Source organism: Bufo bufo, chromosome 10 (genome assembly GCF_905171765.1).
Source record: "Bufo bufo chromosome 10, aBufBuf1.1, whole genome shotgun sequence".
Classification (NCBI taxonomy): domain Eukaryota; kingdom Metazoa; phylum Chordata; class Amphibia; order Anura; family Bufonidae; genus Bufo; species Bufo bufo.
Genome location: NC_053398.1, coordinates 55,614,849 through 55,641,770, shown reverse-complemented (window position 1 = coordinate 55,641,770; position 26,922 = coordinate 55,614,849). Strand labels below are relative to the sequence as shown.

The 26,922-nt window shown below is 44.5% G+C and overlaps 2 protein-coding genes across 5 annotated transcripts in view; one reads left to right on the top strand and one right to left on the bottom strand.

Annotated features, from left to right (window-relative positions):
* Positions 1–9,335, bottom strand: part of LOC120980041 (zinc finger MYM-type protein 1-like) — a 75,187-nt gene extending 65,852 nt beyond the window's left edge. Inside the window, exon 1 of the mRNA XM_040408909.1 lies at positions 9,119–9,335. Coding sequence (XP_040264843.1) covers positions 9,119–9,335 — 217 coding nt within the window. The remainder of the gene's footprint in view (positions 1–9,118) is intronic.
* Positions 1–26,922, top strand: part of LOC120981168 (solute carrier family 22 member 6-A-like) — a 313,139-nt gene that overhangs the window by 150,470 nt on the left and 135,747 nt on the right. For all 4 annotated transcript variants that reach the window (XM_040410685.1, XM_040410686.1, XM_040410689.1 and 1 more), the window contains exon 5: positions 4,483–4,651. The gene's annotated coding sequence lies outside the window, so the exon portion shown is untranslated. The remainder of the gene's footprint in view (positions 1–4,482; positions 4,652–26,922) is intronic.

Here is a 26,922-nt window from a genome sequence, read left to right as displayed (position 1 = left end):
ATTCATCTGACAGGTTAGATCATGTGGTAATTTTATAGAGCAGGTTGTCACGGACGCGGCGATACCTAATATGTATACATATGTTTTTTTATTTATGTAAGTTTTACACATAGTCCATAGTCTAAGAGCCATAGTTTTTTCAGTTTTTGGGCGATTAAGTAGGGTCTCATTTTTTGCGGGATGAGATGATGGTTTGATTGGCTATTTTGGGGTGCATATGACTTTTTGATCGCTTGCTATTACACTTTTTGTGAAATTGCTTTTTTTACTCCGTTTTTATTTTTATTTTTTTTACGGTGGTCACCTGATGGGTTAGGTCATGTGATATTTTTATAGAGTCGGTCGATTACGGACGCGGCGATACCTAATATGTATACTTTTTTTTTATTTATTTAACTTTTACACAATGATTTCATTTTTTAAACAAAAAAAAATCATGTTTTAGTGTTTCCATAGTCTAAGAGCCATAGTTTTTTTCAGTTTTTGGGCGATTATCTTGGGTAGGGTATGATTTTTGCGGGATGAGATGACGGTTTGATTGGAATTATTTTGGCGTACATGCGACTTTTTTGATCACTTTTATTACCTTTTTTGGGAAGTAAGGTGGACAAAATTTCAATTTCCTCATAGTTTTTATTTTTTTTATTTTTATGGCGTTCACCGTGCGGGTAAAGTAACATGACAGTTTTATATATCAGGTCGTTACGGACGCGGCGATACCAAACATGTGTAGGGAATTTTATTTTTTTCATTTTTAATCAGTGATAAATGTGTTTTGATTTTTACATTTTTTTTCACTTTTTTTTTGACCCAGACCCACTTGGTTCTTGAAGATCCAGTGGGTCTGATGTCTGCATAATACAGTACAGTACACTATATAGTGTTTTGTACTGTATTTTACTTACACTTTGTCTGAACAGATCTATGCCTTTAGCACAGATCTGTTCAGCACCATGGACAGCAGGATGCCTGAGAAGGTGTCCTGTTGCCATGGCAACCTTCCCCGTCTGCTCAGTTGTGGCCACAACTTCGCAGGCGGGGAAGGGTAAGGAGGGGGGCTGTCTGGGGGCTCTCTCCCTCTCCATCGGGGGGCTGCAAAGGCACAGCAGCCCCCCGATGGGAGAGGGAGGGAGTTCCCTCTTACTGTTAACTTTTTCCATACAGCGGTCCGTACGGACCGCGGTATGGAAAGGGTTAAACGGCTGACATCTGCACAGATGTCAGCCGTTTTACCCACTGGCCACCAACGAATTTTCAAGAGGAGGCGGTCGGGGGATCGCGATCCCGCCTGCCACACCGCCCGCCTTCCACACCGCCCCCACCGCCCACAACCCCCCCTGCACCACCCGCCGGCAAAAAATCATGCAGGGGTGCAGAGGGGGTGCAAAATCGATATTTTAGGCACACTAAAGTTTCTGATCTCAGAAACTGCAGAAAGCGCAGCATACCGCAGGTCGAAATTGACCTGCGGTTTGCGGCGATCACCAAAACGGGGGGTCACATGACCCCCCTGGCATTGTGACAGGATGCCGGCTGAATGATTTCAGCCGGCATCCTGTTCGGATTAACCCCCGCAGCTCCGCAATATCAATTTAAACTTAGGACGTACCGGTACGCCCTGAGTCCTTAAGGATTCGGGAAATAGGGAGTTCCGGTACGCCCTAAGTCCTTAAGGGGTTAAAATCATTGGTGTCCAGTGCGGCCTCCCTCCCCCCCACCCCTAATTAAAATCATTGGTGGCAGTGGCCACAGGTTAACAACCCCCCCTCCCCCCCATCATTGGTGGCAGCTGAGCGGCAGTTCCGATCGGAGTCCCAGTTTAATCGCCAAATACAGCGCATGTAAGTATAATGCTGCTAAAAGTGCTAAGTAACCATGGCAGCCAGGACTGCAGTAGCGTCCTGGCTGCCATGGTAACAGATCGGAGCCCCATCGATTAAACTGGGACTGCGATCGGAACTGCAGCTCCGCTACCTCCAATGATGGGGGGGGGTTGTTGTTAACCAATGATTTTAATTAGGGGGGGGGGAGAGGGGAGGCCGCACTGGACACCAATGATTTTAATGGGGGGGGGGGCGTACTAACCACCAATGATTTTAATAGGGGGGGTGGGGGGGCCGCACTGGCCACCAATGATTTTAATACTGGGGAGGGAGGGGGGTCTGGCCCCTGCTCCCTGGCAGCACCCGATCTCTTACAGGGGGCTGAGATCCGCTAAATTAACCCCTCTGGTGTGGCACCTGAGGGGTTAATTGTGCGGATTACAGCCCCCTGTAAGAGATTAGGTGCTGCCAGGCAGCAGGGGGCCATTATGTCCACAGTTCTCAGTATATTCTAACTTGAAGCATCCCCATCACTATGGGAACGCCTCTGTGTTAGAATATACTGTTGGATCTGAGTTTTCACGATCTAACTCAAATCCGATAGTATATTCTAACATAGAGGTGTTTCCATGGTGATGGGGATGCTTTAAGTTAAAATATACCATCGGATTGGAGAAAACTCAGATCCGATGGTATATTAATATTTCCCAAACACCGAACCCGAACTTTTACTGAAATGTTCGGGTTCGGGTGCCGAACACCGTAAAGTTCAGTACGAACCCGAACTTTACAGTTCGGGTTCGCTTAACCCCAGTCACTAGGACTCTCGGAGTCGGAGTCAAGCTGAGCGTATGCCTCCTCGGCCGAGAACATCCGGCGGGCCATAGGGGAGTGTGTGTGCGTGTAAATCTTTATTCAGTGTGCGTGTGTGGGGGCACGGGTGTTCGTGAACTCACCCTAAACCTAACAGACAAAAAAAATAAAATACTAACTAAAAAAGGGCAAAAAAATAAAAAAATTTGATCAACCGTCCTCTCAGGATCACAGGATGGTGATTGGTGGTGTATTATCACACCACCTCTCACCATCCTGTTCCGGGTTATCGGGTCCCCAGAGACCCGAGTAACCCGGAAACGCAGCAAACCGCAGGTCTGAATTGACCTGCGGTTTGCTGCGATCGCCTACACGGGGGGGTCACAGGACCCCTCGGCGCATTGTCCCCAGGTGCCTGCTCAATGATTTGAGCAGGCATTGGGTTCCGATCACTGCCCGCCGTGTGGCGGTGATCGGAAATACACAGGGCGTACAGGTATGCCCTGTGTCCTTAAATACCAGGACATCAGGGCGTACCTGTACGCCCTGTGTTCGTAACATGTTAACAGTGACTTTCACAGTGACCGCCCCTTTAACAGTGAACTCCACAGCGCCCGCCCCTTTAACAGTGAACTCCACAGCGCCCGTCCATTCAATAGTGGCCCTAGCCCTTCATGCATGTAGCAGTGTAGTTGTGGGGGCATACGGTGCGTCATATGACTGAATATTTAAGGACCTACGAACTGCTAAAACCTGTGATCAGTTGTTATGGCAACCTGGAGTAGGACCTGCGAGCTTCTAATGGCTGATAAGGGACATGTGACCGTCTATATGGCCTGTACTGTATATATATATACCGGTACCTAACTGTTACTTGATTAGGGAAAGGTACTGTATGTGCAGTGGAAGTGATGGAATATCCTTCGTTCCTCAGTGTGGATAGTCAGACGGTTCACTATGTAGCAGGGTGGAACGGCTATCAGGTTATCAAGTAACAGTTTGTTAATGTCCTGATGAAGGGGATGCTCCGTTCCAGAAACGCGTAGACAGTTTATTATATTTAAAAATAATAATAAAGAAGAACATTTAAAGAACACTGCTTTTCCATCCATATTGCTGGCAGTGCCGACTAGTGGGTACCATTCTTTTCTTCACATTATCTGTGTATATATGATAGAAGAACACTGGAAGAAATGTACTAATACTTTATATATCCCCCATGCAGAGTACGGCAGCTTTGTCAAGAGGTTGTATGCCGGTTTATGAATCTGACATTGGCTAAAAACAACACTCTAAGGTCTTGGCACTTTTTTACTATACATTCTTATAAAAACAGTTGTTAAAGTTTTTTTTTTCCAGGTTCAGAGCTGAACCAGGACATAAGCTCCCCTTTACTCATTTACCATGTATGAAAGCATTAAAGCATTTCTAGCTCTGATGTTTCCCCTTGCTCTGTGCTGCAGAGTTTGTTTACTGCCCCAGCTTTTACAATGATCCAGGTGATGTAAAACAGCCAAGAGCAGCGCTAAAGACCACCCATTTGTGCTGGTGATGTCACGGGGCTCACTGATAAGCAGAAGTCTCTGCCTAACATACTCATGTGAAGCCTGGTACATCACCGGTAGTGACATTAAAAGCCCTTACCCTGTGAGATGCAGCACAGGGCAAGCGGGAGCATCAGAGCAAGAAATGCTCCAATGCTCCACTCATACATGGTAAATGACTGAAGGGGATCTTATGTTCGGGTTCACCTCTGAATCTGGACAACCTCTTTAATAAATTAATATAGCCAACATTGTTCTTTATGTTATTATATTTTGCCCGCAATTTTTTTTTATCTTTACAGTTGTAGAATGGGTACCAACCAAACATCGCACCATCACTGGCACCTTGGCTGGATATTCATACACAGTTGGGCAGCTGGTCTTGGCAGGTTTAGCCTACTGCATACGAGATTGGCGATGGCTACAGTTCTCTGTCACGGTTCCATTTTTTATATACTTCCTCTATTCCTGGTGAGTAGTATGTGGGATATAAGAATATTTACATATATGGAAAAGATACATAGTAACATAGTTTATACGGCTGAAAAAAAAAACATCTGTCCATCCAGTTCAGCCTGTTATCCTGCAAGTTGATCCAGAGGAAGGCAAAAAACTCCTGTGAGGTAGAAGCCAATTTTACTCACTTTAGGGGAAAAAATTCCTTCCCGACTCCAATCAGGCAATCAGAATAACTCCCTGGATCAACAACCCCTCTCTGTAGATATAGCCTGTACTATTATTACACTCCAGAAATACATCCAGGCCCCTCTTGAACTCTTTTAGTGAACTCACCATCACCACCTCCTCAGGCAGACAGTTCCATACTCTCACTGCTCTTGCCATAAAGAATCCTCTTCTATGTTTGTGTACAAACCTTCTTTCCTCCAGATGCAGAGGATGTCCCCTCATCACAGTCACAGTCCTGGTGTCACGGATGTGGTGTGGATGGAAAATTCCACACCGAGCATAGGAGGAAAGGGGACAGGAACTAGGCCTGGAAACTAGGGAAAAGGAGAAGGTCACCTCCTAGAACAACCCTAATCCAAGTCCTGACTAACTATCAGTATGTCTTTGGATATTGGACAAATCTAAATTCCCCTCAAATGAATGAGGGGAATAGAGAATAAAAGAGAAAGGGGCGCACAATAGGATAGTATGTATGTACAGTTAAAATGATGTAGTGAGGATTGTGAAGGCTCACTTTTTGGGGTTGTGCTAGAATAGGCACAACCCTATTGAAGGCTTGCATTAATGAGACCTTTCTGCCAGTACTGCAGCCGCAGACTATGTGTTCTTTCGGATGGGATGTCCAGTCTCCCAAAAAGAAAAGTTGCAATAAAAGAAAGGAGGTTCTGCTTCGGCGCAAGTCCACGATGGAGACAGTCTCAATGGAATAAGTTCTTCTTTTTTATTGGAAACAACGCGTTTCGGGCATTAGAACTTCCCCCTTCATCAGGTTTCATAATATTACAATTAGTGCAATACACAAGTGAATATTCATAGGTAAAAAAAAACAAAAAAAACGCCAAAGGATGCACGTGGGAGCCGCCCCCTGGAGGCGGAGCTGCCTCCAGGTGTCACCCAAATAGCAGACTAATTTATTCGAATCAAATCCTTATTTTGGATGTACAGTCAGTTCTGTGATTTGAGCATACATGATTGTGTGTAAATTTATAAAAAAAACGAGCATCGTGGGTAAGTATCCGGCATAAAACCTTTTCGTATGTATGTAGACATATCCGTCATGTGACCACAAGTGTAAGCGGTCACATGATCGGAAGAGCCGGAAACAGAAGCGTCCTCTGGTGATCGGCCCTCTCTCATATGAAAATACAGGGGGAGAGAGAGGCTGATCACTGCAGGCTCCTGCCTGTAAGAGGACGCATCCTCGGCTGTACGATAGACGCCGGCAACCGTAGTGAAGGGGTGTGTCTAAGTATGACGTCCGGACCATGTAACATAGTAACATAGTAACATAGTACATAAGGCCGAAAAAAGACATTTGTCCATCCAGTTCGGCCTGTTATCCTGCAAGTTGATCCAGAGGAAGGCAAAAAAAAACTGTGATGTAGAAGCCAATTTTCCTCCCTTTAGGGGAATAAAAAATTCTTTCCCGACTCCAATCAGGCAATCAGAATATCTCCCTGGATCAACGACCCTTCTCTAGTAGCTATATCCTGTAATATTATTACACTCCAGAAATACATCCAGGCCCCTCTTGAATTCCTTTATTGTACTCACCATCATCACCTCCTCAGGCAGAGAGTTCCATAGTCTCACTGCTCTTACCGTAAAGAATCCTTTTCTATGTTTGTGTACAAACCTTCTTTCCTCCAAACGCAGAGGATGTCCCCTCGTCACAGTCACAGTCCTGGGGATAAATAGATGATGGGATAGATCTCTGTACTGACCCCTGATATATTTATACATAGTAATTAGATCTCCCCTCAGTCGTCTTTTTTCTAACGTGAATAACCCTAATTTTGATAATCTTTCAGGGTACTGTAGTTGCCCCATTCCAGTTACTACTTTAGTTGCCCTCCTCTGGACCCTCTCCAGCTCTGCTATGTCTGCCTTGTTCACTGGAGCCCAGAACTGTACACAGTACTCCATGTGTGGTCTGACTAATGATTTGTAAAGTAGTAGGAATATGTTCTCATCACGGGCATCTATGCCCCTTTTCATGCAACCCATTATCTTATTGGCCTTGGCAGCAGCTGCCTGACACTGTTTTTTGCAGCTTAGTTTGCTGTTTATTAAAATTCCTATATCCTTTTCCATGTCAGTGTTACCGATTGTTTTACCATTTAGTATGTACGGGTGACTTGCATTATTCCTTCCCATGTGCATAACTTTACATTTGTCAGTGTTAAACCTCATCTGCCACTTATCTGCCCAAGCCTGCAATCTATCCAGATCCCTCTGTAGTAGTATACTGTCCTCTTCAGTGTTAATTACTTTACACAGTTTAGTGTCATCTGCGAAAATTGATATTTTACTGTGCAAGCCTTCTACAAGATCATTAATAAATATATTGAAGAGAATAGGGCCCAATACTGACCCCTGAGGTACTCCACTAGTGACAGTGACCCAATCTGAGTATGTACCGTTAATAACCACCCTCTGTTTTCTATCATTGAGCCAGTTACTTAACCACTTACAGACGTTTTCTCCCAGTCCGAGCATTCTCATTTTATATACTAACCTTTTATGTGGTACAGCGTCAAATGCTTTGGAGAAGTCCAGATACACGACATCCATTGATTGGCCGCTGTCAAGTCTAGAACTTACCTCCTCATAGAAACTGATTAAATTAGTTTGACATGACCGATCCCTCACAAAGCCATGCTGATATGGCGTTATTTGCTTATTTCCGTTAAGATGCTCTAAGATAGCATCTCTCAGAAAACCTTCAAACAGTTTACCCACAACAGATGTTAAACTTACCGACCTATAGTTTCCAGGCTCTGTTTTTGGACCCTTTTTGAATATTGGCACCACATTTGCCATGCGCCAATCCTGTGGGACATTCCCTGTCAGTATAGAGTCCGCAAATATCAGAAATAAGGGTCTGGGTATGACATTACTTAATTCCCTTAGGATACTGGGGTGTATGCCATCCGGTCCTGGCGATTTGTCTATTTTGATCTTTTTAAGTCGCTGTTGTACTTCTTCCTGGGTCAGACAGGACACTTTTAATGGGGAATATATTTCAACATTCAGCATTTCATCTGACAGTTTATTTTCCTCAGTGAATACAGTGGAGAAAAAAAATATTTAACAGCTTTGCTTTCTCCTCGTCGCTCTCTGCAACTCCCCCCTCATTACTCTTTAAAGGGCCGACACCTTCAGATTTATACTTTTTAACATTTATATAATTGAAGAACATTTTAGGGTTAGTTTTACTCTCTTTGGCAATTAATCTCTCGGTCTCTAGTTTGGCCGCTTTTATTTGTTTTTTACATGTTCTATTTTTTTCCTTATAGTTTTTCAGTGCTTCCGTGCTACCCTCCTGTTTTAGTGTTTTATATGCTTTCTTTTTGTCATTTATTGCTTTCTTTACAGTTCTCTTTATCCACATGGGTTTCTTTTTGTTCCTTAACCTTTTATTCCCATACGGTATGTACCTCTCACAATGAGCTTTTAGGATGCTTTTAAAGATATCCCATTTTGTGGCTGTATTTTTATTTGTTAGGACTTTATCCCATTTAGTTAGGCCTATGGCCTCTCTTAGTTGGCTAAATTTAGCTTTTTTGAAGTTTGGTATTTTTGTTCCTCCCTGTAGAAATGCTCTTTTGAATGATAATTGGAAGGTTATTACTTTATGGTCACTATTTCCCAGGTGTCCCCCAACCTGCACGTCTGTTGTTCTGTCAGGTCTATTGGTTAATACTAAGTCCAGTATGGCCGTTTCTGTAGTCGGGTCCTGAACCAGTTGGGAGAGGTAATTGTCTTTGGTTATTGCCAAGAATCTGTTTCCTTTATGAGATATACAAGTTTCGGTTTCCCAGTCTATATCTGGGTAGTTGAAGTCCCCCATAATAACCACCTCATTATGATTTGCCGCCTTGTCTATCTCGTTATATGGTCCGTTGGCAGGGAAACGAAGATGCCAATGGTCATAAGCCACAGTAGGAAAAAGTGGATTGCATAGATAACTTAATCGAGTGTATCTGCAAGTTTGTTCAAGCAAGTATACAACTCAATATATTTGTATTACTAGTTCAGAATGACACTTCAAATTGTGTATTACATACTCTAAAATGAAATACAAAATTATAGTAAAATAATGATAAGTATTAAGGCAATTGCCTGGATTTGTGGGAGGGGCTGAGTTCCACCTCCAGCCTATTTAAGGCACTCCCCTTACCTGGCACCGGTACCGTCTGAGGTCTGAACTGCTTGAGAGAGTCACTTGAGAAGTCACTGGAGAGTTACTTGCGAGTTGCTGAATTTCTGGAAGTTCGTCGCCATCGGTGTCCTGGATTTTGAGCATACCTGTTCCATTCTTCCTGCTCCTACCCGGTTTCACCGTGGATCGCGTCTGCCCGTAAAAACTGCGGTCGAACTTAGAGATATTTTGCTCTACACGTGTGTTCTGTGAATTCTTACCACCAGATACGTACACCTGCTCATACGGTTCTCCTCCATACATTTCAGATGATCCCGTCAGGGTTAGTGTGCTGGCATTAGGGTCACAGGCATCCCACTAGGTTACCCCGTCTTGGCTTCGCCATCAGTTAGTGGTCCCGCTAGGCCAACACCCCGCCTCAAACGTTCAGAGGCATCCGCCCATCGAGCCACACGTTAGCAAGCCGCCTCGCAAGTTGCATAGAGAGGGCCTCACCTGTCACTCCCTTCCCCCATTTTCTGTCTTACAGTCACCGAGAGGCCTTAAACTCCTGCCACTACGACGAGTGGCCTCATTAACCCCTCGCGCCAACGCATAGATATAGCCTCTCAAGCCGCTTGGCAATTAGCAGGGCCTCATCTGTCACCAAACAAGTATAAACTTTCGCCGTCCGGCCTAGCTAGCCTGCCAGCACAGTCCATGGTTTTTCCAACACTAATCAACTGTTTTGTTTTAGTATGTCTCTGGAAGGGGTAGAGGACTTCTCCCTACCTGGCACCCCGGCTAGATCGGTCACTCCCACTCAGGGAGACGACCTAGCCAGTCCAGCATCTATCAGATCCTGGACGATCCCGCGCATAACAACGGAGCTGAGGAGACGGCAAATCCCCTACCCCGCTACGGCAAGGAAAGCGAAGCTTTTCAGGCTACTACGCGGATCCACAAATAACTTGGATGCCGGGGAGGGATCTAGCCAGTCCATTGCAGGGGACGTACATGCCATGCTATCCTCTCTCATGGCGTCCATGAGTAAGGTCAACTCCAGGCTGGAGAGACTGGAGTCAGTCACCACGACCCTTTCCTTGGCAGGGCCTCCGCCGGCAGTTTCACAGGCACCACCCGGCTTGCCAGTGATCGCACCAACCACCAACCTGGATGTCCAGGAAGTTAGCCCGGCGCATATGATACCAGAGCATATCAAAAGAGATATCCTGGAAGGTAAGGACATCAACCTGGCTTCCCTGCTGATTGCCTCCCAGGATGTTGTCGAAAACAAGACGTACGCATACGACGATGTTTCGGTTGTGGTCAAATCCAGGGATGCCCGCCTAAACAGGAAACTGACTATCCCCAAATTTGTCCTGGCCTTTGGCATCTACAGGGATGTCATCTGTGCGGTCTACCCCAACAGAAGAGAGGAGTTCGATCTCTATATGCACAAGCTGGTAGACCTGGGCAACAAATATGGGGGCTCAGCCTTTTATGATTACCATAGGTCTTTTTCTGCGAAAGTGTCTGGAGCCTTCTCCCAGTACGGAGTCCGCTCCAACTGGGCCAGGATCGATACTGTCATTTTTTGCAGACACTTTGCGGGTCTAAGAACACCGGCCTGTGCATACTGCTCCTCCACAGCCCACACCACGAATTTCTGTCCCAACACGGCAGACAGACATGCCCTCACGCAAGGAGCCGGTCCCTCTGGGGTTCCGGACAAGTCATCTCGGGACAAACTGGGACGCCCAATCAAGTATCTGGGCAAATCCCAGATATGCAACAATTTCAATGTGGGGTCCTGAAACTACAGCGGGTGTAGACTACTGCATATATGTACAAAATGTTTCAGGGCACATGCCAAGACCATGTGTCCAAATAAAATGTATTCAAAGCCTTATCTAACGACCATCAATATGCCAGCTTTCACTGCAGTCATGTCCCAGCACCCATCCAGACATCTTAGATTTTCTCATCTCTGGTCTAACAGAAGGCTTCCATACAGGTATCCTGCACATACCAATCGGCACCCTGGAATGCCCCAATCTTCAATCCGCCCAACACAACCCCACAGCGGTCGACACCCTCATAGCCCAAGAAGTAACTGAGGGCTTTGTTTTAGGGCCTTTCAAAACTCCCCCATTCACCGCATGGCGCACCAACCCCATTGGTATTGTCACAGGGAACTCTTCCCAGAAACAAAGACTCATCATCGACTTGTCGGCACCCCACTCTTCGGCCAACCCCAGTCTCAACTCCCTCATTCCCTCTGAGGAGTTCTCCCTGCAGTACACCACCATAGACCACGCCATTACCGCCATCATACAAGCAGGGGTTGGAGCTTGGCTCAGTAAGACCGACATCACCAACGCCTTCAAATTACTACCGATACACCCGACACTATGGCACCTACATGGCATTAAGTGGTCCGGGAACTACTATTTTTTCTCCCGGTTAACCTTTGGATCCAAGAGTAGCCCGGCCATTTTCGACACATTTTCTGAAGCATTATGCTGGTTGCTTTTAAACGTAGCAAGGTGCCCTACGGTATTACATTACCTTGATGATTTTCTACTGGTAAAGAGAACACTCCTCCCCCCCCCACCAGTCTCAGAGCCACCATCAAGCTGTTTAAGGAACTAGGCGTACCCATCTCCCCCAAGAAAACAGAGGGGCCAGACACGGTCATCACCTTTTTGGGTATCCAATTAGATTCAGCCACAATGCAAGCCAGTTTGCCACGCGACAAAATTCTGAACATTCTCACTTACATTGACAACTACCTTCGACTCGGCACCTGCAACCGCAAAGAACTACAGTCCCTGCTGGGCTCCCTGAATTTTGCCATGCGTATCATACCTCAGGGTCGCTCATTCATATCACGACTTTTGCACCTCTTCCCACTTTTCCTACACGACACGCACAGGTTGTCCCTGGATGCCCACGCTACGGCAGATCTAAACATGTGGAAGAGATTTTTATCCACCTGGAATGGTAGAAGCATGTTCCTCCCTCAGCTGACGGACTCATCCCCCTCCATTTGGTCAGATGAGGCATCTACCACAGGCTTTGCGGCAATTTTTGGGAACAATTGGCTTTGGGGCAGCAGGCCTTCTGCAGTCCAGGATCTTGAGGGGTTTTCCACTACCTCAGCTCTTTTTGAGATCTATCCCATCGTGGCGGCTGCCGTAGCGTGGGGTCATTTATGGGCAAACATGCCAGTCCGTTGCTATTCAGACAACCAGGCGACCTGTCAAATCATCAACAAAGGTCATTCCAAATCTCTCACAATCATGAGGTTCCTGCGAAAACTCACTTGGTTGGCAGCTTGCAATAATTTTTCCTTACATTGCTCCCATGTCCCAGGGGTGTGTAACACAGCTGCTGATAATCTGTCTCGCTTTAAATTTCAGGCGTTTCACCAGGCTCTCCCGTCAGCGACGCCCACAGCCACCATCGCTCCAACCTTTCAACAGCTCATACTGGACTAAAAACCATCATGCAGCATAGCAGGACATTGTCCCAATTAGCACTGTCAGATAATACACACAGAACATACAGCAGAGCTTTTTAAAAGATTCCTTCTGGAACATAACATCACGCACCCTTTTGTCATGACTTCTCTTTTGGGGTTTGCTTCTTTCTGCCACCTTAAACTCAAAATGTCATAAAACACCATCAAACTCTCTCTCACTGGCATTCAACACCATATGCTAACTTAAACCCTAATAACATCAGTTTCATGGCCTCTCACCAAATCAAAACCATACTCAGGGGTATTCAGAAAGCGGAACCCGCACGCACAGCCCAGAGGCTACCCATAGACAATCATATCTTCAAGGCGTTATCCAACCTACTAGACGCAAAGCCTTTTGACACAGATACAAACTCCATCATCAAAACAGCCATATACTTGGCTTTCTATGGATTCCTAAGGCCGGGAGAATTCACTACAACCTCCACGACCCAAACCACGCCTTTTCTCCTACTTGTCAAAACACATGGATCATTACATCCTGACCTTACCTCACTCCAAGAACAGTCAGCACATACCCATCAACATTCCGTACTACCCCACGCACAACAGATGGTGTCCAGTCAGGGTTCTTGATGCCTACATGCAGCGTCATAATTTTCTACCTTAACAGCCATTACTACAGCTGCAAGGTTCTGTACTCACCACCACCACCTTCATGGCTTATGTCAGGTCTTCCCTCACACAACTAGGCATCAACGCAGCCAACTACTCAGGGCACTCCTTTGCCATAGGAGCCGCATCTTCAGCCTCCAGTGCCAACATCCCAACTCATGTTATCAAAACATTGGGGCGCTGGAAATCATCCGCTTACTCTCGATACATACCCAACCCAGTTCAGGAGTTAAGGGATGCTTTCAAAAACATGTCTGGTTGAGAAATGCGTGTATTGATTGTCTGCAAATAAACTTGTTCACTTCAATTTTTGCCCTCTTCTTTCTCAGGCCTACCTCATCCTCGGTTTCGGCACACCACAACCGACTGCGTTTATTTCCCTGTTTCCTAGGGTTCCTCACTGTACTATTGTAAGCACCTAACACAAGTATTAAGGCAATTGCCTGGATTTGTGGGAGGGGCTGAGTTCCACCTCCAGCCTATTTAAGGCACTCCCCTTACCTGGCACCGGTACCGTCTGAGGTCTGAACTGCTTGACCCTCCCACCACTCCACTTATTCACACTCATTCCTTTTCATATCTTTTCCTTGGGTAGGCCCTCTTCTTTCTCAGGCCTACCTCATCCTCGGTTTCGGCACACCACAACCGACTGCGTTTATTTCCCTGTTTCCTAGGGTTCCTCACTGTACTATTGTAAGCGCCTAACACAATTATGAAAAGATGAATAAAAGATCAGGGATTGTATAAATGAGTGGTTATATACATATAGGGATGGTAGAAAATTCCTGTAAGAGCATTCTTATATACATGTATGGAAATAAATATATATCTCTATTTTAGTAAAAGTTAATATAAAATCTCTCAATACTACTCAATAGTTGGTAAATAAATAAAAAAATATATATATATATATTGGGGAAAAAATATATTTCATATTTTTTTTTAAATAAAATATTTAATAAGAGTATTGGAGTATTAGAGAATGTGTGACTTATCTAGTTCTGGTCATTTCTTATAGACTAAAAAGAGATAGTTGGTAGGGGCAAAAATATGTATATTATTTATTTATTATTTTTTTATATTTTTAGTTTTTTATTATTTATTTTTTATGGGGCGTTGAATAGTTAAACTTTACAAATTGATTTTGAAGGCTTCATTAAGACCATAGGGATTAAGGCTATTTAGTTTAAAAATTCAGTACATCTCTCGGCGTCTGATGTACTGGATGTCTTTTTGAAGATGGATCGGGATCTGTTCATGTTCAATAGGTGTTACTGAAAATCCGACTGAATTGCCCTCATGGTGTTCAGTTGCGTGTCTGGACATGCTATGTTTCATGTATTTCTTTTTGATATTTGATCTATGTTTATTAAATCTGTTACGCAGGGTCTGAATGGTGCAGCCTACGTATTGTAGATGGCAAGGACACTCGAGCAAGTATATTACATAGTTAGAGTTACAGGTTAGATGATGTGGAATTGGGAAAGATTCCCCAGTGGTTCAACTTTGGAAGGATGATCTTTGGTGGATGCTAAAACAGCATAAACATCTCTGGTGACCACAGTTGAAACTGCCTTTAGGGGCCCTGGTATCCTGATCGTGGGCAGGATAAGTGATTGATCTTAATTTACTGGGTGCCAGAATATTTTTTAGGGTTTTTGCTCTTCTATAAGTGAAGCAGGGGATCTCTGGAATAATTTGGCTCAATATATGATCTCTTTTTAAAATATGCCAGTGTTTCTCCATAGCAACTTTTATAGCCTTGTGATTCTGGTTGTATGTTGTTACAAAATTATAACAATAGGAACTGATGTCAGTATTTCCCTTTTCTTTCTGCACTGGAGCTAGACATTCTAATTAAGTAAGTCCGGCTGCTTTTTTTCTGGCGCCCATGATAATATTTCTTGGGTACCCTTTTTGATTAAACCTGGATGTGAGGGTATCGCATTGTAACGTGAAGTCTGTATCCAGTGTGCAGTTTCGCCGGAGGCGTTTGAATTGGCTAAATGGAACATTTGACTTCCATTTCCTATAGTGTGTGTGCTGCTGAAATCAAGATAGCTATTGCTATCTACCTTTTTGAAAAAGGTACGGGTCTTTATTTCCTTATTTTGAATAAAAATCTCTAGATCCAGAAAGTAAATTTTTTTGGTGTCATACGTCCCTATGAGTGATATACCCCAGTTATTTGTATTAAGGTGAAAAACAAAATTTTCGATTGTTGTCTGATCACCATCCCAAATAAAAATGAGATCATCGATATATCTTTTAAAAAAAATAATATTTTTCGACCAGAATTTTGTTTGATAAATAAAGGTTTCTTCAAATGCTCCCATGAACAGATTAGCATAGCAAATTTATCTGATTATAAATTTGATCTTGAAATGTAAAGACATTATTGGTTAGGATAAATTCCATCCCTTTGGTGATAAACGATCTTTGTTGTATGGGCATTTCTTGGTCATTATTCAAAAAAGTGGATGCACATTTCAATCCCAAGTCATGGGATATATTAGTGTAGAGTGCTGACACATCTAGGGTGAGCAGGAGATAGCTGTCTTTCCATTTGATATTTTTTAGGGATGTTAGCAGGGACGTAGAATCTCTCAAATATGATTTTAAATTCAAGACAAATTTTTGGAGATGTATATCAATATATTGGGAGAGATTCCTGGTGAGAGAAAACACCCCAGAGATAATGGGTCTGCCGGGGGGATTTTTTATGTCTTTATGAATTCTAGGGAGATAGTAGAAGGTAGCAAGAGTTGCCTCTTGGACGAGGATATATTCTTTCTCTTTTTTGTTTAGGACGGTTTCTGCTGACTTAATTAGTTTACCAAAATCTTCTCTGTCCTGTATTGAAGGGTCATTTTGAAGGGGTGAATAGTAATTTCTGTCAGATAGTATGTTGAGAGCTTCTTTTATGTATTCCTCTCTATTTTGGATCACAATTCCACCTTCTTTGTCTGCATTTTTAATTGTAATGTTTGTATTTGACTGTAGACTTTTGAGGGCCGCTACTTCAAATGGTTTGAGATTACGTTTCCTTGGAGGGGGAATGGGGTGGCCTCTCGGTTAATTTGTCTGAATTCATTTGAGACCAAGGAATAGAATGTGTCTAAAAAGTTACCCTTATGGTGGATGGGGTAAAAGTTAGATGGTGGTTTTAGACCTGAAGGGAGGGCTCTAAAGTCTTCCTCCTTGGATGGTGAAATGGCAATAGGTTCTGTATTCTGGCTTTTTTGCAGAATTCTCTGTAATTTTAAAGTGCCGTTTTAAAGTAAGTTTTTTAATGAACCGATTAAGGTCTAAAAATAAATCAAATTCATTAATTTTGCTGGTGGGGCAAAAAGATAGACCTTTAGACAGTACAGCAATTTCCACTTTTTTCAGGGTATATGAAGATAAATTGTAAATGCCACAAGATTTCTCCATATCTTTAATGTTTTCTGGATTTTTATCACAGACTGAATTTAGATTTTTCTTTTTACTTTGGCCTGCTCTACATCCTCTTCTTGATTTTTTCTTCTCATGGGTTTTTGGCCTAGTGGATGAAAAAAATTATTGATGGTAGTGGTTTTGGGGCTCTTAAGGATGGGGTAGGCTACCGTGGGGTGAATGAGAGGAGGGAGAGCTATAAAGGAGAGAGATGTGGAGGGACCTGCTACAGAGTGGTCCTGAGTCAGGTTAGGATCTGATTGGGTGGTATTGGGGTGCTTGTGGTTGGTGTTGGATGAACAGTTGGGTTGGTTCAGAGTAGGTACTACACAATCTGGATCAAAGGAAATGGTTGGGGGTGTGCAGATGTGTACAGTGAGGAGCGAATCGGCTTCCACATCTGAGGAATTCGAGGGGGTGGAGAGCCTAGATGGGGGCAGCGAAAAAGAGTGAGAGTGGGTGGAGAACCGGGTTGGTGGTAAATTGAGTGGCCCACATTCTGCCCTTATATTTTCCGGAAAGACGATGGAGGGAGAGGTGGTGAGTGTTGTATTTTTGAGGGTGAAGAATGAATCTGGTTTATTTGGAGTGAGTAATGGAGTATGAAACTCCAAATTGGATACATCTGGTTGTAAAATTGAGGTGAGTTCTTTTTGAGTGTTTATCCCATTTTTTGGGGAATCTATGGGTCTTCTGATGTTGGAAATGTTATTCTGAGGTGTAAATTCTATCCTACTCATGAGTGGTGGGTGTATTGGGACTTTAGATCCCCTTGGTTGGGGTCTGTAATGTGAACGCAAACTATGATGGTTAGTGGGCCTATTCCTGTTGGAGTAGATATTCCGTGACTTTTGGTGTTGTATGTGTTTCTGGTTCTGCGTATGTCTAGAAGATGGTATTAGGGCAGTGGTGTTGGTCTGCTCATAGTTAGTGCGTGTCCTCTCGGTGTCACTCAGTCTTACATGTTTTTCTGTGGTTGTTATTTGATTGGTAGTTGATTGCTGGGGGAGTTTGAGCCCAAATTTTATATTAATTGTGGCAAAATCAGAGCGATCTCTGGCTAACTATCAGTATGAACTGACCTTGATGGTAGGAAAGTTCATACACAGGAACCTAGAGCCCTAATACTCCCTGTAGGCCCTGGTATAGTGACAGGACTTGAGACAACCTATTCCTCCGCCAGAAGGATGAACAGGAGTCTCCCTCAGGCTTAGATACAAAAGACAGGGAAATACAACAAACAAAATACAAATAGGGAAGACGACACTTAACTTCACATGGAGCAAAGGCAGTGCCAGGAGCTCAACCGAGATCAAACAACCAGCTAGCCCAGAGTCCAGAAACTGAAGCTATAAACCGCACCCCCAGAAGGGGTAAGCAGTAATAAATAGGGGAAGTAAAATGAACAAACCAACAACACCTGCAAGAGGTGTGGTCATGATCAAAACAACACAGACACAAACGATCCACAAGGAACCAGTCAGATTAACCCACATGTTGCCAGTCTCTGATCTCCTGGCACCTGTCACAGAAGTGTTCGTGACAGTACCCCCCTTCTACGGGTGACCTCCGGGCACCCAGGACCGACCTTATCCATGTGAGACTTGCGAAATGCTTTCACCATACGACTGGCATTCACGTCGGATACCGGTACCCACATCCTCTCTTCTGGTCCATAACCCTTCCAGTGGAAAAGATAGTGAAGAGATCCACGGAGAACTCGAGAGTCGATTATCTTGATCTGAAATTCCAAACTACCGTCCACCATGACAGGAGCAGGTGGCAAGTAAGACGGCACAAAAATTTCAACATATCTCTTCAACAAAGATTTGTGAAACACATTATGAATTTTCAAGGCCTTAGGAAGTTCAAGATGAAAAGCTACAGGATTAATGATGGCAGTGATCTTATATGGACCAATAAATCTTGGACCCAACTTCCAAGAAGGTACCTTCAACTTAATGTTTCTTGTGGACAGCCACACAGAATCAGCCACACTTAGGTCCGGACCATTCATACGTTTCCTTTCAGCCACACGTTTATACTTGTTCTTATTCTATTCATATTCTTCAAATTATTTAGAATTTTTCGCCATAGCGATGACAATGATGACGAAAAACATTCTTCCTCAGGGATACCAGAAGTATCAGAACTAGAATATGTGCCAAACTGCGGGTGAAACCCATATGCCCCAAAAAACAGACACTTACCAGTTGATCCTGACTACGATTGTTTATGCCAAACTCTGCCAAAGACAAAAAGGAAGACCACTCCTCCTGGTTCTCAGATACAAAACATCTCAAGTAAGTCTCCAGACTCTGATTAGTGCGCTCCCTCTGTCCGTTCAACTGAGGATGAAAAGCTGAAGAAAAGGACAGTTGTATCCCTAGTCGAGTACAGAACGCTTTTCAGAATCTGGAAACAAACTGAGTCCCACGATCTGAGACCACGTCAGAGGGAATGCCATGGAGTTTCACAATGTTGTCAACAAATACTAGTGCAAGTGTTTTAGCATTTGGTAGGCCCAGTAAAGCAATAAAGTGCACCATTTTACTAAAGCGATCAACTACCACCAGAATAACTGTCTTTCCTGAAGAGTTAGGTAGATCAGTGATAAAATCCATGGATACATGAGTCCATGGTCTGGACGGGATAGGTAATGGAAGTAAAGATCTGGAAGGCCGAGTATGTATGTGTCACCTTAACATGTGCACAGGTGGTACAGGCTGACACATAGTCCTTAACACACTTACGCCACCCCGGCCACCAGAATCTACGAGATATGAGGTTGGCAGTGGATCTGCTTCCAGGGTGTCCCGTAAGAACCGTACAATGATCTTTCTCAAACACCTTGTGACTCAATTCCGGTGGCACAAATAGTTTCCCAGAGGGACACGAATCTGGTGCATCTCCATGAGCCTCTAACACCTTCACCTCAAGGTCAAGGTAAAAAGCGGATATCACCACCCATTTAGACAGTATGGGATTCGTATTTTCAAAATCACCACCTCCAGGAAAACTACGTGACAAGGCATCCGCCTTGACATTCTTAACCCCAGAACGATAGGTGACAGTGAAATTGAATCTGGTGAAAAACAATGACCATCTGGCTTGTCTCGGGTTCAGTCGTTTGGCCGACTCCAGGTAGGCCAGATTTTTGTGATCGGTGAACAATGTGATCGGATGAATCGCCCCTTCCAACCAATGAGGCCACTCCTCAAAAGCCAACTTAATGGCCAGTAACTCTCTGTTACCCACATCATAATTTCTCTCAGTGGGAGAGTTTTTTTAGAGAAAAATGCACATGGTCACCATTTACTAGGTGACGGGCCTTGCGATAAAATTGCTCCAACCCCCACCTCAGACGCGTCCATTTCCACAATGAAAGGTTGTGATACATTCGGCTGCACCAATATAGGGGCAGAAGAGAAGCATTCCTTAATCACAGAAAAGGCTCGCAACTCCGAATCAGATCACACTGAGACATCCGTCCCTTTCTTAGTCATGTCAGTTAAGGGTTTTACTATTGTCAAATAATTCCGAATACATTTTCGGTAATAGTTGTTGAATCCTAAAAACCACATAAGAGCCTTCATATTTTTGGGTCGATCCCAGTCCATAGCACAAACTTTCTCTGGATCCATTTGAAAACCCAAAGATGACAGCAGGTAACCCAAAAACTACACCTTGTGTACAGCAAAAACACATTACTCTAATTTTGCGTACAATTTATTGTCCTTTAAGATCTGTAAAACCTGTCTCACATGATTCTGATGTGTTTCCATGTCTGGAGACTAAATTAGAATGTCATCTAAATACACGACTACAAACCTTCCCACCAGGTGATGAAAAATGTCATTCACAAAGTGTTGGAACACCGCGGGAGCATCGAAGTTCTCAAAGTGCCCCTCAGGAGTATTAAAAGTCATCTTCCATTCATCCCCTTCCTTGATCCTAACCAGATTATGTGCCCCCCTTAGGTCCAACTTGAACACCTTGGCGCCAATAATCTGGTTAAACAAATCTGGAATCAAAGGAAGAGGGTAAGGATCACGGACAGCAATCCGATTAAGCTCACGGAAATCCAGACATGGCCGAAGATCTCCATCTTTTTATTTATTTTTAACAAAAAAGAACCCTGCTGCCACTGGAGACTTGGAAGGTCTTATATGTCCTTTGGCCAAACTCTCGGTAATATACTCTCTCATTGCCTGTCTTTCAGGTTCACAAAGGTTATACAACCTAGATTTAGGTCAATTTTGTTCCCGGAATAAGATTGATAGGACAATGATATTCCCGATGTGGACGTAACTCCTGGCATCCACTCTCAGAGAACACATTAGCAAACTCAGATATAAAAGAGGGTAAATTCTTGGTAATTACAACATAAAAATATGTTTTAAGACAATTATCAATGCAATAATCACCGCAATCCAGAATCTGCCTAGCTTGCCAATCAATAGTTGGATTATGCTTGCTAAGCCATGGTAAAAACCCAGAACCACTGGTGCAGGGAGACCCTCCAACACAAAACACAAGATAAATTTTTCATGAAAGTCACCCACTCTTAATCTGATATCATGCACCACTTGAGACAAACACTTCTAAGCAAGAGGTGCAGAATCAATAGCATATACAGGAATGTTTTTTTTCTAATACACTTGGTAAAAACCCGTGCATACGGACAAACTGGGAATCAATCAGGTTCACTCCTGCCCCACTGTTGATAAACACCTCAATCCCCACAGTCTTGGATTCTAGCACCAGCAGTCAGGAGAAATCAGGTTATACCAATGAAAAACAAATGCACATTTTCTGACTCTCCTCTCACTCCTCCAAGAGTCAAATGAGAATTAAATGTCTTTTTTCTCTCATTTTGCCGTTGCATGTCTGGACATACATTGATAAAATGTTACCTTTTTCCGCAGAAAAAACACACTCCCTTTCTATTACCAGTGGATCCATGGGTAGCTCCCCCTAACTGCATGGGTTCATCTCCTGACCCAAACCCAGGAGTAGCTTCACCCACAGTGTCAGAGGAAGACGATACGTTATGTAATAGAATGTCCTGAGAGATCTCTCTCTCTCAAGTGTCTATCAATACATACAGCAAGAGACTCAGGATTCTCATGAAAGGCCAAAGCGTCCTTCAGCCTCTCAGATAATCCCTGACAGAACTGACTACGGAGAGCTGGATCATTCCACTCAGTATCCGAGCCCACCTCCTAAACTCAGAGCAATAGATCTCCGATGAACGCTCTCCCTGACGCAAGCCACGTAACTTGGTCTCAGCCAGGGAAGTCCGATCTGGGTCATCATAGATGAGACCTAAAGCTCTGAAAAATGCATCCACTGATCGGAGAGACTGTGATCCGGTTGGCAGAGAAAAAGTCCAAGACTGGGCGCCCCCTTTAAGCAACAAAATAATCACACCCACCTTCTGACTCTCATCCCCAGATGAGTGTGGACGTAGCTTAAAGTGCAATTTGCACGCTTCCCTGAACCAAATAAAATTATCACTTACCCCCGAGAATTTATCCGGGCAACTTTAGGTTCAGGACAGGCCTGGCAACCACCACTCGGATCAGTCACCTGTGGTCTCTGAATCTGTGAGATGGTCATGTGGAGGTCATCTACCTCCAAAGACAGCCCCTGCAGCAAATTGCGGTCCCCAATGCATGGAATGGCCGCACAACGGCCATGTGCATGAGGCCTAAAGCTTTACCTTCAGTGCACTTGCAGGAGCAGAACCTGGCAGAATAAAAGTTTGTATTTACACTACTCCTCATAATAAAAGCTCTACAAAAGTTCCTGCATGCCCTAGTTCCAACGTAGCCATCAGGAGTTTTGATTGGTCAAAACAGCTTCCAGATTTCCTTTAACCCTTTCCTGATATCCACTGTACATGTACGGTGCTGCGCTGACAGGGACCCGATGGTTGACATGGCAGCCCAATGCCTTCCACAGGCATCAGAGTCTGCCAGTTATGGATGCCTAATTTGCAGAAAAAGGGTCCGCGCACTGCACATATCAGGGATGTATAGTCGTGGCCAAAAGTTTTGAGAATTACATATATATTGGAAATTGGAAAAGTTGCTGCTTAAGTTTTTATAATAGCAATTTGCATATACTCCAGAATGTTATGAAGAGTGATCAGATGAATTGCATAGTCCTTCTTTGCCATGAAAATTAACTTAATCCCCAAAAAACAATAAAGGACCTGCTGAGATCATTTCAGTAATCGTCTTGTTAACTCAGGTGAGAATGTTGACGAGCACAAGGCTGGAGATCATTAAGTCAGGCTGATTGGGTTAAAATAGCAGACTTGACATGTTAAAAGGAGGGTGATGCTTGAAATCATTGTTCTTCCATTGTTAACCATGGTAACCTGCAAAGAAACGCGTGCAGCCATCATTGCGTTGCATAAAAATGGCTTCACAGGCAAGGATATTGTGGCTACTAAGATTGCACCCCAATTAACAATTTATAGGATCATCAAGAACTTCAAGGAAAGAGGTTCAATTTTTGTTAAGAAGGCTTCAGGGCGTCCAAGAAAGTCCAGCAAGTGCCAGGATCGTCTCCTAAAGAGGATTCAGCTGCGGGATCGGAGTGCCACTAGTGCAGAGCTTGCTCAGGAATGGCAGCAGGCAGGTGTGAGCGCATCTGCACGCATAGTGAGGCGAAGACTTTTGGAAGATGGCCTGGTGTCAAGAAGGGCAGCAAAGAAGCCACTTCTCTCCAAAAAAACATCAGGGACAGATTGATCTTCTGCAGAAAGTATGGTGAATGGACTGCTGAGGACTGGGGCAAAGTCATATTCTCCATTGAAGCCTCTTTCCGATTGTTTGGGGCATCTGGAAAAAGGCTTGTCCAGAGAAGAAAAGCGCTACCATCAGTCCTGTGTCATGCCAACAATAAAGCATCCTGAGACCATTCATGTGTGGGGTTGCTTCTCATCCAAGGGAGTGGGCTCACTCACAATTTTGCCCAAAAACACAGCCATGAATAAAGAATGGTACCAAAACACCCTCCAACAGCAACTTGTTCCAACAATCCAGCAACAGTTTGGTGAAGAACAAGGCATTTTCCAGCACGATGGAGCACCGTGCCATAAGGCAAAAGTGATAACTAAGTGGCTCAGGGACCAAAACGTTGACATTTTGGGTCCATGGCCTGGAAACTCCCTAGATCTTAATCCCATTGAGAACTTGTGGTCAATCCTCAAGAGGCGGGTGGACAAACAAAAACCCACTAATTCTGACAAACTCCAAGAAGTGATTATGAAAGAATGGGTTGCTATTAGGGATGAGCGAACCCGAACTGTATAGTTCGGGTTCGTACCGAATTTTGGGGTGTCCGTGACACGGACCCGAACCCGAACATTTTCGTAAAAGTCCGGGTTCGGGTTCGGTGTTCGGCGCTTTCTTGGCGCTTTTTGAAAGGCTGCAAAGCAGCCAATCAACAAGCATCATACTACTTGCCCCAAGAGGCCCTCACAGCCATGCCTACTATTGGCATGGCTGTGATTGGCCAGTGCAGCATGTGACCCAGCCTCTATATAAGCTTGGGTCACGTAGCGCTGCACGTCACTCTGCTGATACAAGTGTAGGGAGAGGTTGCAGCTGCGACGTTAGGGCGAGATTAGGCAGATTAACTCCTCCAAAAGACTTCATTCAGTGATCGATCTACAGCTGTGGATCATTGAACTGCTGCTATTCAATTGCTCACTGTTTTTAGGCTGCCCAGAGCGTTTTTCAGTCACTTTTTTCTGGGGTGATCGGCGGCCATTTTGTGGCTTGTGGTGCGCCAGCACAAGCTGCCACCAAGTACATTTAACCATCAATAGTGTGGTTATATTTTGCTATATCCTACATCAGGGTCAAGCTGTCATCAAGTGCATTTAACCATCAATAGTGTGGTTATTTTTTGGCTATATCCTACATCAGGGTCAAGCTGAGCCTGTCACCAAGTTATTCTCAATAACTTCACACACACGCTACAGTGCAGATCCAAGTCTAATTATGTGATTAAACGTATACCTGTCACCCAGCGCCTAAAAAATAGGCCTCACATTTATATTCATCCAAATCTGTCATTACTGCTTTAGCTGGTCAAGTTATTTAGTGTCCGTCAAAGCACAGTTTTTGTTCTGGGTTGAAATACAATTCCCAATTTTGCAATTCTCTAAATTAGTGGTTTCTGCTGTATCAGGCCTACTTTAAATCTATCCCTAAAAGGGTATATTAGATTCAAGGTGCTGATAGGGTAATTCTCAATAACTTCACACACACGCTACAGTGCAGATCCAAGTCTAATTCTGTGATTAAACGTATACCTGTCACCCAGCGCCTAAAAAATAGGCCTCACATTTATATTCATCCAAATCTGTCATTACTACTTTAGCTGGTCAAGTTATTTAGTGTCCGTCAAAGCACAGTTTTTGTTCTGGGTTGAAATACAATTCCCAATTTTGCAATTCTCTAAATTAGTGGTTTCTGCTGTATCAGGCCTACTTTAAATCTATCCCTAAAAGGGTATATTAGATTCAAGGTGCTGATAGGGTAATTCTCAATAACTTCACACACACGCTACTGTGCAGATCCAAGTCTAATTCTGTCCGTAAACGTATACCTGTCACCCAGCGCCCAAATAATAGGCCTCAAATTTATATTCAGCTAAATCTGTCATTACTGGTGTGCCTGTATTAGTGTAATACGGTACCTAAATAGATAGCCAGATAGTGTTAGGTGTCTGTAAAAAAAGGCCTGAATTTAAATTCAATACATTGGCCCGAATAATATTTTTCTTATTGTGGTGAACGGTAACAATGAGGAAAACATCTAGTAAGGGACGCGGACGCGGACATGGTCGTGGTGGTGTTAGTGGACCCTCTGGTGATGGGAGAGGACGTGGCCGTTCTGCCACAGCCACACGTCCTAGTGTACCAACTACCTCAGGTCCCAGTAGCCGCCAGAATTTACAGGGATATTTGGTGGGGCCCAATGCCGTTCTAAGGATGGTAAGGCCTGAGCAGGTACAGGCATTAGTCAATTGGGTGGCCGACAGTGGATCCAGCACGTTCACATTATCTCCCACCCAGTCTTCTGCAGAAAGCGCACAGATGGAGCATGAATTCCAAGCCCATCAGTCTGTCACATCACCCCCATGCATATCAGGGAAACTGTCTGAGCCTCAAGTTATGCAGCAGTCTCTTATGCTGTTTGAAGACTCTGCTGGCAGGGTTTCCCAAGGGCATCCACCTAGCCCTTCCCCAGGGGTGGAAGAGATAGAATGCACTAACGCACAACCACTTATGTTTCCTGATGATGAGGACATGGGAATACCACCTCAGCATGTCTCTGATGATGACGAAACACAGGTGCCAACTGCTGCATCTTTCTGCAGTGTGCAGACTGAACAGGAGGTCAGGGATCAAGACTGGGAGGAAGACGATTCAGGGGACGATGAGGTCCTAGACCCCACATGGAATGAAGGTCGTGCCACTGACTTTCACAGTTCGGAGGAAGAGGCAGTGGTGAGACCGAGCCAACAGCGTAGCAAAAGACAAAGAGGGAGCAGTGGGCAAAAGCAGAACACCCGCCGCCAAGAGACTCCGCCTGCTACTGACCGCCGCCATCTGGGACCGAGCACCCCAAAGGCAGCTTCAAGGAGTTCCCTGGCATGGCACTTCTTCAAACAATGTGCTGACGACAAGACCCGAGTGGTTTGCACGCTGTGCCATCAGAGCCTGAAGCGAGGCATTAACGTTCTGAACCTTAGCACAACCTGCATGACCAGGCACCTGCATGCAAAGCATGAACTGCAGTTGAGTAAACACCTTAAAAACAAAGAAGTCACTCAGGCTCCCCCTGCTACCTCTTCTGCTGCTGCCGCCGCTTCGGCCTCTTCTGCTGCTGCCGCCGCCTCGGCCTCTTCCTCCGCCTCTGGAGGAACGTTGGCACCTGCCGCCCAGCAAACATGGGATGTACCACCAACACCACCACCTGCATCACCAAGCATCTCAACCATGTCACACGGCAGCGTTCAGCTCTCCATCTCACAAACATTTGAGAGAAAACGTAAATTCCCACCTAGCCACCCTCGATCCCTGGCCCTGAATGCCAGCATTTCTAAACTACTGGCCTATGAAATGCTGTCATTTAGGCTGGTGGACACAGACAGCTTCAAACAGCTCATGTCGCTTGCTGTCCCACAGTATGTTGTTCCCAGCCGGCACTACTTCTCCAAGAGAGCCGTGCCTTCCCTGCACAACCAAGTATCCGATAATCTGTGGCAAGGTCCACCTAACCA